Below are 12755 nucleotides of genomic sequence, written 5' to 3'. Positions count from 1 at the left end.
TGAGCACTTTGTTATCGCTTTCCTTTCTACTCTCAAACTTTCTTTTAAAAATTGACATAAAGACAGAATGGCTGCGCTCATCAAATTTAGTCCGCTTTGGAAATTCAGTTCATCAGTTGTTAAACTACTAAAGGGAAGTTAAAGTGTTGTATTAAAGTATTCAATTGTTGCACATTTGGCAGGATCAAATTTTGACATATTATAAATAAGTGTGTTTCGAGCACATTCCGTTAGGTTTTTTGAGTATTCTGCACATAGCTGTTTTTTGAGTATTCTGCACCAGCCCAGAGGGGAGGCCCACACTGTTCTGCAGGGAGAGAAATGCCAATGCCAGTCCCTTCTGATACCCGAGCAGCCAGCACTCAGTCCCTGATATCAGCACTGATGGGCCCGAGAGCCCTAACCATGTGCCTGGGTCCCTGCCCTGTAGGTACTTCCAGTGTGGCCTCTAAGTACGAAGAGCTGGAGTGCCTCTACGCGGCCGTCGGAAAGGTCATCTACGAAGGGCTCACCAACTACGAGAAGGCCACCAACGCCAATCCCTCCCAGCTCTTCGGTGAGTGTGCGTTTGTCCTGGTGTTCTGTGGTGGCTCAGTTTGGGATCTGTCCCTGCACACTGGACGTGCTTCCCTTCGGGAAAAGGCTCTGGTTGTTGGACGGAACTTAGAGCCACTGGTTGTTCAGGCGTCTGTTGCATGGGGGCCTCAAGGCCACCATCCCCTGTAGACTGCACCCCTCCCCTCGCCAATCCTAGTTCTGCACTCCGTCCTCAGCCTCCAGCACAGGCTTTGGCGTGAGGGACGTTGCCAGGGTGCATGTGTCCTGTTGCCCCAGTGTCACCCTCAATAGGCACCACAAGAGCTACATGCCAACATGTGATCTCTGCCGTTCACCACAGCCCGCCTGTGAGTCAGCCACTCAAAAGATGAGAACTCGTTCTGTCTAATGGGTGAGGCTCTGGCTGGCTCAGGTGAGATGAAAACTGCCTCCCTCTTAGGTGATCGGGCAGCTGGGTCACTCTGGCCCCAGGTACCCGGGAGTCAGATTTGTACATGTGCCCTCAGCTTTGTGGCAGACACATGTCTTTGATCCTAGACTTTGGTTTAGTGTCTCAAAATTTATTTTCTCCTTTATTGCATATTCATTGGGTGAAACTGTGAAAATACAAATGAAGGAAAACTAAGTACCAGTCACCTGTCAGGCTCTCTTCCTAGTAGTAATCAGTCCCAGTATTTTAGAGTGATTGTCATTTACTATACACATGTATGTAATTACCTATATAGATAGCCCTTGTTAGGCAAATGCTTGTCTGAATTTGCCAACTGAATATATTTGGGTGAGTTCGTTGCTCTCTAAACTTGGCAGCAGCTAGGAGAATTTGGTTAAAATGGTGTCCATTGCCATCCCAGCTTTCTATCTCTCTTCAGGCAGCAGCCAGGTGTGGAGAGTGAGAAGTGCTTCCGGGACCTTTTTTAAGTGGGGTCACCCTGCATAAGATCCCAGCTTCCACCACAGAGTAGCACAAGTATCTCCTCCCCCTGCTTATTGTCTGAAGAACTCTCGTTAAGAAGGGCTGACCTCACGGACCCTGCCTCCCTCCTCTGTGGGGTGTCAAAGGCCACAGGCAACCTTGGGGTGAGGTGGGCCTGGGGAGCTGGCCACACCGTTGTCCCCGTGCTGGATCTGCGGCGTAGTCACCACCATCTGCTTCATGGAGGAGAGCACCGCACTTGGGAACCACAGAGCATACCCTGTTTACATCACTGTCATCATCAAGTGTCATGGGTTGCCTGGCTTACAACCAGACTGGCCCTATGTTGACTGCTATGTTAAGAGTTGATCTTTTAACAAAGCTAGCCTGAAATGGCCTCGTAACTGGCATATACTCTTTGGTTGTTCTATTATGTGATCGATCCACGAATACAGATTTAAAGTTTAATGAATAGGGCGAGGCGCAGTAGCTCATCCCTGTAATCCCAGCACTTTGGAAGACTGAGGCGAGCGGATCACTTGAGGTCAGGAGTTTGAGACCAGCCCGGCCAACATGTTGGAACTCCATCTCTAGTAAAAATACAAAAATTAGCCGGGAATGGTGGCAGGCACCTGTAATCCCAGCTACTTGGGAGGCTGAGGCAGGAGAATCCTTTGAACGCAGGCGGCAGAGGTTGTGCAGTGAGTGGAGATTACGCCACTGTGCTTCCAGCCTGGGTGGCAGAGCGAGACTACATGTCAGAAAACAGCAACAGCAGTTTAATGTGTAGGTCAAGAGCAAGGTAATTTTCACAATACCAGTTATGAAAGAGAATTTTTCCGTATATTATATGTTTCTGTTCTAATATTGGCTTGTTGATTTTTATTGATCTTAGGCCGTTTTTCAGAATGAGTGCAAATTGAATTTGAAGATATTTGGCATGTCCTCTAGATAGGCTAGGTTGTTTAAAAAAAGTTTTTTTTCCATCTTTTTATTTTCCCAAACATATTATAGGACTAAAAACTTAGGGTAATTTGCCATAACCTAAAAATAAAATCCAGAACTGAAGGTAAGAATGTTGTTTCTACTGAGGCACAAAAATCAGTTCTCATTCATGATGATTTGATGTAATTGAGAATTAGGAGTGCAAATACAGTGTTTCAGAATGGGGCCTGAGCCATGTGAGAGCTCACAGTGTTGACATTGGGATTAATCAAAACTTTTGTTAGAATACATTGTTTCAAATAGCGCATTGTTTCCACTTTGTTTTTCCCTGGTTGTTACTTTTCTGTAAAACACCTGGCAATTTCTACATCTTAGGGACCCTGATGATCCTCAAGTCAGCCTGCAGCAACAACCCCAGCTACATAGACCGACTGATCTCCGTCTTTATGCGCTCCCTGCAGAAGATGGTCCGGGAGCATTTAAACCCTCAGGCAGCATCAGGAAGCACTGAAGCCACCTCAGGTGATGCGCTGGATGCTGGGGACCTTTCCTCAGACTCTGCTTTGCGGGCTGGGACTGAACTCTAAAGGGAATGTGCATTCACCAAGTCCTGTTGTTTTAATTCGTTACCATTTGCTCTTCAATGTATGGGTTTAAAAAGCAGGACTCGTAGTTAAAAATTGACTGTTATTAAGCTGGGTATGGTGGCGCGCCAGTGGTCCCAGCTCCTCAGTAGCTGATGCAAGAGAATTGCTTGAGGCCAAGAATTGGAGGCTGCTGGGAGCCATGATCACGCCTGTAAATAGTCACTGCACTCAGTCTGTTGCACAAACTCTCTGTCTGTCTCTCTCTGTCTCTGACACACACCCCCACCTGCTTTTAAAGTCTGCAAATGTAAGAATGCAGAAATTTTAAAGTAGTTGGACTTTTATATGCTACATTCACCACTGAGAGTTACCAGTGCTTGCTATGAAACAGAGATTGCTCAGTCAGAGTTGCTGTTTCTGAAGAGTTAGGTCACAGGTTTCAGAGCTGAGCAGTGGGCTCCAGGAATCTGGATGCTCTGTAGGGGTATGGTGCTGCTTGGCAAGGGCTGTGGTGGTCACAGCTTCTGGGTACACCTCAGAGTACAGGGGCCATGACTGGAACTTCATAGCTGGGTGTGGAGAGGCCGGGGCCACCTGCACCGGTCCATCAGCTCCCTCACCCCTCTCCCTGCTGGGAAGGCTACACTCCCAAGATACATGGAAGAATGTACATGTGCCTCAAATCCCAGAGCTCTAGTTGCAGAAGAAATCATTGAGGGGGAAAAGGGGTAGAACCCAGCACGCCCAGCAAAGCTGAGTGGCTGCCTGATTAAATCAATGTGTAGAGACCCATGGGTTTTTTCTTTCTTGGTGCAAGCAGGTACAAGCGAGCTGGTGATGCTAAGTCTGGAGCTGGTGAAGACGCGCCTGGCAGTGATGAGCATGGAGATGCGGAAGAACTTCATCCAGGCCATTCTGACATCCCTCATCGAGAAATCACCAGATGCCAAAATCCTGCGGGCCGTGGTCAAAATCGTGGAAGAATGGGTCAAGAATAATTCCCCAATGGCAGCCAATCAGGTGAGGTGGGACGGTATGCCACCTGACCTGCCTTTGAATAAAAGAAAATTCAAGGCTCACCTTCTTGATCTTTCTGAAACTTGAAGCAAAACATTTTTTTCTGCTGTAATTGCACTCACAACATCTTTTCTTGATTAAGGTGTATTTTTTTCAGTGCGCTTAACAGATGTTAAATAGAAACTCAGTTGCTCATCTTAATGTGGCTTTACTCCTGTTAAAATGTTAAATGAAGACCAAGTCCTGTAATCTCAGCACTTTGAGAGGCCGAGGCAGGCGTATCCCTTGAGATCAGGAGTTTGAGACCAGACTGGCCAGCAAGGTGAAACTCTCTAGACTACAAATGCAAAATTTAGCCAGGTGTGGTGGCACACACATGTAATCCCAGCTACTCGGGAAGCTGAGGCAGGAGAATCGCTTGAATTCAGAAGGCGGAGGTTGCAGTGACCTGAAGATCACACCACTGTACTCCAGCCTGGGCATCGTGGCGAGACTCCAAAAAAAAAAAAAAGTTAACCGTATTACTTTTTTATAGCAGTAAATATAAAACAAATAATAAAATAATAATAGAGACTATTATTTCACTTAGTGAGATGCTCGCAAACTTCTGATTTGTTTTATAGTTTATAGTTGCTTTCTCTCCAAAATGAGTTGTAGCCTGTATGAAAATTATATTGGCATGTCTTGATTTTAAGCATCCAAAGATAAAGCCATGTTTGCCTTCCTGTTTAGGAATGACCTTGTCTTACTGTGCTTGGCAAAACTGTAGGAGCTTAAAAAATAAGAGCAGATGGTTGAAATACTTTTAACTGTGTCTTTTCTCAAATTTCATAGACACCTACACTCCGGGAAAAGTCTATTTTGCTTGTGAAAATGATGACCTACATAGAAAAACGTTTTCCAGAAGACCTTGAATTAAATGCCCAGTTTTTAGACCTTGTTAACTATGTCTACAGGTAATTACAGCAGTAAGCAAGTATTACAGATGTCGTTCCATAGCGTGTTCCATGGCCAGCCACCACAGCATGGCTTTCATCTTATACCTACGCTTAAAATACTCACTTAAATGCTAAATTGTGCGACCTACTTTGATGTCATTAAAGGACCTTTTGTTGTAATGCTAGGTGAGCCTGCCACGATTTGTAACATACTCTTGGTTTTCCTAGTAGCATTTCAGCAAGTTCATGTCTGCCTGTTTCTGCTTGTTTGCTTATGGCTTGGAGAGGCCACCGTCTTGCCTCTCTCTGACTTCTTGGTGTTACAGGGATGAGACACTGTCTGGCAGCGAGCTGACAGCAAAACTTGAGCCTGCCTTTCTCTCTGGGCTGCGCTGCGCCCAGCCACTCATCAGGGCAAAGTTTTTCGAGGTTTTTGACAACTCCATGAAACGTCGTGTCTACGAGCGCCTGCTTTATGTGACCTGTTCGCAGAACTGGGAAGCCATGGGGAACCACTTCTGGATCAAGCAGTGCATTGAGGTAGGAAGCCTTGGCTCACGTCCGTGGTGGGGGCAGCTGTGGATTTCTGAGTGAGGGCTCTAAAGCTAGGAGGTGGTCATACACACTTAAGACGAATTAGGAATCTCCAGTATAAGCCTGCTTCTGATCTCCTGGAGGAAATCAAGACTTTAGCACAAGCATTCATCCAAAGTGTTTCGGGGCTTATTTAAAATACTTTATCAGAAGGTTGAACAGTATATCTTACTTTATAGGCGAAGCTTTCATTTTTCCTTCAAACATAAAAATGTTTAAATTCCGTCTACTTGCCCTAGAAAATAAAATGTGTGTATTGTGAATGTCAACTCCCGTTGTTCTGTTCTTTTCTTTTTTTTTGTTTTGTTTTTTTAAGACAGAGTCATGCTCTGTTGCCCAGGCTGGAATGAAGTGGTGTGATCTTAGTTCACTGCAACCTCTGACTCCTGGGTTTAAACAATTCTTGTGTCCCAGCCTCTGTAGTAGCTGGGATTACAGGCATGTGTGACCACGCCCCACTAATTTTTGTATTTTTAGTAGAAACAAAGTTTCACCATGTTGCCCAGGCTGGTCACGAACTCCTGAGCTCAAGTAATCGCCCACCTTGGCCTCCCAAAGTGCTGGGCTTACAGGCGTGAGCCACCACACCTGGTCCCCATTATTCTTCAAGCAGGAAAATGAAGCAGCCGGGCCAGGGCCTGACCACACTGTCGGTTTTGGTTCTTTAGTATGAGGAGTTGGGTGCTGGCAACACAGACGTGTTTAACACGCTCAGTGTTATATTATAAAAGTGAGGTCCAGACCTAGAGTAGGATTGGTGTTGCGTGGAAGGCAGGTCAGATGTTCTTTGAATTTCCAGCAGGATTGTGGTGAGCCCCTAGTTTGCTAGAGGTTCAGCCTGTGGCTCACTCATCAGCCTGGGTTTGCTCTGGCAGGTTACCAGTACTGTGCAAGTAGTTCTTGTCTGTTTACCTGGAGTGAATCAAATCAGGTCACCACGTACTGTGTCTCCTGAGACAGCTGAGATGGAAGGCGGATGAATTCTCTTTAATGAAAAGAGGACTGTTTTTTTCCCCGGAAGCGAGTCTTTTTTATTAACAGAATAAACACAACATGGATGGTAGTAGGGCAGAGTTGGTGACAGTGTCCTCCCACTGTTATTATGACGTTCAAATCAGACCTACGTGACTGTGGCTTCTTTTGATTCTTCCAACTTTTGATTATCTGTATAGAGGTTTTTCTAAATTGAAGCAAAATCACTTGCATCACCCCTACTCACCTATTTACTCAGTTTTTGGGGAATAACAGCTTGGACCAAAATTTTTAAAAGGTGGTAGGCTAAAAGACCAAAAAATGATTAACTAAAATAAGCTATAAAGCTCAATCCAGATATGGCTTAACATTATTCATTTTCTTCTCTGAACATCTTACTAAAGTGCTTTATTAGGGCTACTAGCTCGGGTTCCCACCACGTGCATCAATCTGTTTATAGGCTTTAGATTCAAGCTCTACAAGAGTATTACGAGTATACTCAAAAGAGCCTACATCCTCAAGGTAATGTACACAGTACTTTTTAACATCTATGTTTTCTGTTCTCTGGCGCAAGGTACTCTGCACCTGGGTACTTTCAGGCCTCAACCAAATAGCATGAGTAGTAGGAAATAGTTGTGGCGCTGGTCTCAGGAGAGCCTGCTAGCACGTTTCTCGTTTGTGCTGAATGGGCGCTCTCTTCGTGCTTGTGCAACATGCATTTGGAATTTTGCCCACGGCCATACCTGGGCAGAGTTCCCTACTCCTCCATCACTCGTGAAAGAGACCTTCCGACCGCTGGTTAGTTGCCAGGCACTGGGTCAGGTGCTAAAAATACAAAGACGAGACACTGGCTGTGGCACGTCCATATGAATCGGTCCAGGGAAGGGCACAAGCCAGGGGGTCCTCGACTCCCTCCTTTCTTTGCCCTGAGTATCTACTCCCTCACCGAGGGTTACAGTTCAGGGCCCACTGGCAACCGCCATCTCTCATTAGGACAGTGGGAGCTGTTTCCTTAGTGTTCACCCACCTCCCTTCCTACTGGTAAGTTTTCTCTGTTGTTACAAAATTATCTTGGAGAATAAAGCAGATCACATTACTCTTTCCGTTGTGCGTGGCATAAAATCCAGCCTCCAGACTCTGGTCCCCAAGTGACTGGCCCCTCACCTCTCTCTGCATCCCTGTCCTGTCCCTCTCTCCCTCCATCAGTCTCCAGTGCACTGGCCTTCCATGTTCTTGAACTGGCCTCACTCTTGCCACTCAGGCTAACGTGCAGCTCCCTTTAATTTTCCGTCAGTCCACCCTGTTTCCTGGCTGTGTTACCACAGTGAGCACATGTCTGTGATGTGTCCTTCCCTCTGACACTTCAGCTCCTTGAGGCCGGGGATGCCATCTCTGTGCAGTTGACAGAAAAATCTACATGGTCTCCATGGCACCCTGTGGATGCTCAGGGTATATTCGCCCAAGACAGCAAGAGTGGTGTGGCCAGGCAGTGTGCACAGGACCTGTGGGGAAGCACAGTGCGGCAGGGAGTGGCCCAACTGCAGAGGCAGGCAGGGGCTGCAGCACATCACAGAGGGGCTTGCAAGTCACACGGGGCAGCCTTCACTGTCACCTGAGGCTGTAGGAAGCCATGGGTGGGTGGGCCAGGGTAAAGGGCCACTGTGTGGAAAGAGTTGGGTCCAGGAGAACGAGTCTGGGGGTGAAGTGGGAGGTTTCACACAGGTGGCAGCAGGCACCTGCCTAGGTGTTCAGGAGGTAAGAGTGGCAGGGCCTGCTGTGTGCTGTGAGTGAAGCAGAGGTCTTCTGTGTGGGGATGATGCCTTGGAGGGGACAGAGGAGAGGAAGCCCGCCTAGTCAGGGAGAGGTGGGGAAAGGTGCTGAGCTCACACTTGGACCTGCAGAGTCAGAGGTGCCTGAGTGAGGGGCATCTGGGAGAGAAGTCTGGACGCCCCAAATGCCATGCGCACACCTGGGTCTGTCTCCTTTCTGCACCCTTTGCAGCTGCTCCTGGCCGTGTGTGAGAAGAGCACCCCCATTGGCACCAGCTGCCAAGGAGCCATGCTCCCGTCCATCACCAACGTCATCAACCTAGCCGACAGCCATGACCGCGCCGCCTTTGCCATGGTCACACACGTCAAGCAGGAGCCTCGGGAGAGGGAGAACAGCGAGTCCAAAGAGGAGGTGAGGCTCCGCTCCACTGGCAGAACCTCCATCCTCTGGAAGAAGTTTTTGTATCAGCTTTAGATTTTTTTAGGACATGAGTAAAGTATAAAAACCTGTCTACCTGAAAGCTCCGAATGTGGTAACTAAGTTCCACTAGATTTTTTTTAGTTAGAATTGAGAAGCAGCTTGCACTGCCATGCAGTTTTGAGATAGATCCCTTTACCATGAGCTAGTACTGCTGAGAACAGAACATTTTCCTGTGCTGTGATGTTTCTCTCCTGGTGAGAAAAGCCCATGTTCAGTCACAGAAAGCACTGCTTGGGGGAGTGCTGCCCATCACAGAGGGGCTGGGGCACTAGTTGGTTCCTCCAGCAGTCTGCTCAGAACCTGTGTCTCTGCCTAGTCCCAGGATGGGCAGCAGGGAGCCTTTGCTCCTCCAAGAACCCGTACCAAGGCTGATGCTTTAGTCTTGGTGGCTTTCTGTGCTCCATGAAGAAGTGGCTGCCACTGTTCCTGACAGGGATTTTTGTAGGCTGTGCGTCTCCTTAAGGTTGTTGGTTTTTGGAGGCTTAGTCTGTGTAGAGCGTTGCATCTCAGGAGACAGTCACCCCGGACTGCAGGTGGTTGCTGCACCTTCTTTGCTCTTAAAGGGTGGTGCATTCCCTCTTCCATGTACAGGATGTCTACTCATCAACAATTACGAATTAAAAAAATTTTTTCTACTGTTGCTAAAACACTAGATTATCCGATCATTTGGTCTTTTCTTTCTGTAATCTTCCTGTGTGAAATAAATTGCCAACTCTAAAGTTCTTCATTTTCAAGGGCACACACCAAATTGTTGTTACCTGACTTCAGGGAATAGTTTGATTCTCGACTGACTTCTCCAAACCTTCAGACAGAAATAAGGTGTATTCCTCTTAGGGAATGGTCATATAAAACATAGCACTGATGACACACTCCGCTGTGGCCCTGAGGGTATTCTCAGTCTGAGCAAGCCAGGCAGCTGGGCATCTGTATTGCATTTGGAGAAATCATAGGCTAGAATTCCTGTTAATCTTCATCATTTTTACCATTTAAAGTTTACTCTTTTAAATTTTGCTTTTCACAACCCAAATATGAAAGCACAATGCTGGCTTCTTTATAGTCATTTTTAAAAAGAGAGAGATCTGGTCTACTTAATCTGGGCTTTGTTTATTTTAGGATTGAAGATGATTTAAATACTTCCAGGAAACAAGCACAAATTTTATTTGCCAAAATTGTAACAAGAAGTCTACAGGAGGTGTGTTTGTTGGGTTTTCTTTAAGCCTTTGACTTTCTGGTTTTGCTTTCTGCTTTGTTTCTTAGGATGTAGAGATAGACATTGAACTAGCTCCTGGGGACCAGACCAGCACGCCCAAAAACAAAGAACTTTCCGAAAAGGACATTGGAAACCAGTTGCACATGCTAACCAACAGGCACGACAAGTTTCTGGACACCCTCCGGGAGGTGAAGGTCTGTACACAACTTGGAAAGGATTTGTTGCTTTCCTCCCTTGGGTAGCTCAAGGCCTAAATCAGGATCATTCCACGGCGGTGTAAATTTTTCTGTTTCTTTTTTCTTTTTGCAATGGGATATTGCTCTGTCGCCTAGCCTAGAGTGTAGTGGCACAGTCAACAGCTCACTGCAGCCTCTATCTCCTGGGCTCACGTGATCCTCTCATCTCAGCCTCCCAAGTAGCTGGGACCACAGACGTGAGCTGCCACACTCAGCTAATTTGTTAATTTTTTAGTAGCCACAGGGTCTTGATACATTGCTCAGGCTGGTTTTGGACTCCTGGACTCAAGTGATCCACCCACCTTGGCCTCCCAAAGTACTGGGATTACAGGCTTGAACCAGAGATTTGGGAGTGTCACAGTCTCTTATGGGAGAAAATAGGAAAAAAGTTAATTTCTCCACCACCATTTCTTGGAAGAAAACAGTAAACCTGTGTACAAAAATGTTTGAGGAGACATAATAATGTTGGATTATTTTTCAAGTGTACTAAAAGAAGAAAATGAGAAATAAGTTAATTTGCTAAATCAAGCCCACTTTGTGGAGCTGGGGGTCTCCAGATGCACTTGTGTTTGAAATCTAGCCAGTAGAAACTCTGACTTCTACAAACTCTCAGGTAAATTAGGATCTGATTGTGTTTTATGTGATGACCTTGAAAGACTGGTTGAAGCTTTACATACATACTTTTGCTTTTGATGAGGAGCTATTTTTCTGTTCCTTCGAGAGGTAGGTGATGATTCTAATTATTCTGTTCAGATCAGGAGCTAGGTGGGAAAAAAGTATGAACTGCTTGCTTCTCACAAGTAATTTTTACATTAAAATCTTTTGGTGACCTATGCTGAACTTGTGCATTGGATCAGTCTTAGAACTTGTGTCTAAGTGACACCATTGTCATCTTGAGTAAGGATAAAATGCTTTTCTGTGGGATGGAGTGGGAAGCAAAACAGCCTGATACATGTGAGTGATAGCTCTCATGTTGTGGATCAGGCCCCCTTTTTTTTTTTTTTTTTTTGAGACAGAGTCTCACTTCGTTATCCAGGCTGGAGTGCAGTGCCGCAATCTCGGCTCACTGCAGCCTCCGCCTCCTGGATTCGAGTGATTCTTCTGCCTCAACGTCCCAAGTAGCTGGAATTGCAGGAGCATGCCACCACACCCAGCTAATTTTCGTATTTTTAGTAGAGACGGGGCTTTGCCTTCTTGGCTGGGCTGATCTTGAACTCCTGACCTCCGGTGATCTGCCTGCCCCGGCCTCCCAAAGTGCTGGGATTATGGCGCCTTAATAGACCCCTGTCCCTACTGCTGCCACCACCAGCAAAAAGGGCTGTAAGTACATGTCCCCAAGTCCAAAGGCCTTCCTTGGCTGATGGTCACCATGACATGTCACCACATAGTTCCTGACCCATCAGGTACCTGTGCCTCACTTTTATCCTCAGCTCGTGGTAGGAGTGCCATCAGGAGAGGAAGCTCTAGTAGTAGTAATATGTCGCAGGGGGTGGGGGTATTTGGTTTTACTCAGTAAGCTTTTCGTCTTGCTGAATTGGTCACAGCTGCTTGCCTCCGCATCCTCTGTGGGGCCATGGCTGCTTTCTGGATGGTGGCTGGGTTAGACCAGACATGGCTTAGAATCTTAGCGAATCTCACAGAGAATCTTGCCCACGGGTGTCCCCATGGTCTTCTCTTGATCTGAGCCTTCATAGCCTGAGTCGCAGGGCCAATCCATGTCCCCCTTTATAAGAGGATTGCTCAGGCCAGGGCTGCATACGTTGTCAGCCATACCGCCCCCAGGTGTGTGCCACAGAGGAGACCCTGGAACTCAGTGCCCAGCACAGGTGAGCACCCTATCACCCCTGAGCCAGGTGTGCTGCCTGCTTGCGGCATTTCCCCAGGCAGCTCTGGCAGACCTGTGCCCACCTCTTAGAAGGGTGTGGCTCTTGGGGTACTTGGGTGTGACTTAATTCTTCCCTTCTCCTTGCATTCTTTTGTGTCCCATTTTCTTCATTCACCTTTTTTCATTGATCTCATTTCATTATTTTAGCATCTTTTTACTGAGAGCCTGCTGTATACCAGGTGATGTTCTGGACACTGGAAACACAGTGGTAGCTGGTCCTCAACAGGGTGTGCATTCTAGTGAGGGGAAATAATGAGCAGCAAGAAGTGCTAATTCCTCGGGAGGCGAGACGGGTGCTGGGGTAAAGCAGCCAGGGCTGGTGGGGATTGGAGAGGGTGGAGTTGTGTTATTTTATTTTCTGTGTATTTGTGGGAGTTAAGATTTTTTTCATGGAGCCAGATGGGGTTACAAATCACTGTGTTTGTTGTTAGTGCCCAACGTTTTCCTTTCTGGAGCTCCTCTACTTTGAGAAGTGGTCAAGTGCCACCGGCTCGTCTTAGACCCTTGGGTTCTCAATCCAGAGAGGGCGATCCTCACCTCGGGCTCACAGGCTCTTTTTCCTCTGCCTTTTTTCTGGGTCTGGCCATCGTTCTCTGTGGAAGGCCTATGGAAGTAGTGGCCCCCCCACTGGGCTCTTTTGGTGCTGCAGG

At 46.9% G+C, this 12755-nt stretch overlaps 1 protein-coding gene across 8 annotated transcripts in view; it reads left to right on the top strand.

The window, feature by feature from the left end:
* The window catches only part of TRRAP (transformation/transcription domain associated protein), a 168688-nt gene that overhangs the window by 81759 nt on the left and 74174 nt on the right, over nt 1-12755 (top strand). For 5 of the 8 annotated variants that reach the window (XR_010342808.1, XR_010342807.1, XR_010342806.1 and 2 more), the window contains 7 exons: nt 431-556; nt 2792-2938; nt 3821-4023; nt 4855-4976; nt 5285-5498; nt 8526-8705; nt 10032-10178. Coding sequence is in view for 4 of the 8 variants with exons in the window: in XM_012455493.2 (XP_012310916.1) it covers nt 431-556; nt 2792-2938; nt 3821-4023; nt 4855-4976; nt 5285-5498; nt 8526-8705; nt 10032-10178 (1139 nt within the window). In the remaining 4 variants the exon portion in view is untranslated. The remainder of the gene's footprint in view (nt 1-430; nt 557-2791; nt 2939-3820; nt 4024-4854; nt 4977-5284; nt 5499-8525; nt 8706-10031; nt 10179-12755) is intronic. The other 3 variants (XM_012455505.2, XM_012455503.2, XM_012455499.2) reach the window with 1 other exon arrangement.

Source organism: Aotus nancymaae, unplaced genomic scaffold (assembly GCF_030222135.1).
Source record: "Aotus nancymaae isolate 86718 unplaced genomic scaffold, 86718_ANA_hifiasm-v0.15.2.pri h1tg000015l_0, whole genome shotgun sequence".
In the NCBI taxonomy this organism is placed as follows: Eukaryota; Metazoa; Chordata; class Mammalia; order Primates; family Aotidae; genus Aotus; species Aotus nancymaae.
This window is presented reverse-complemented; position numbering and strand designations above follow the sequence as displayed.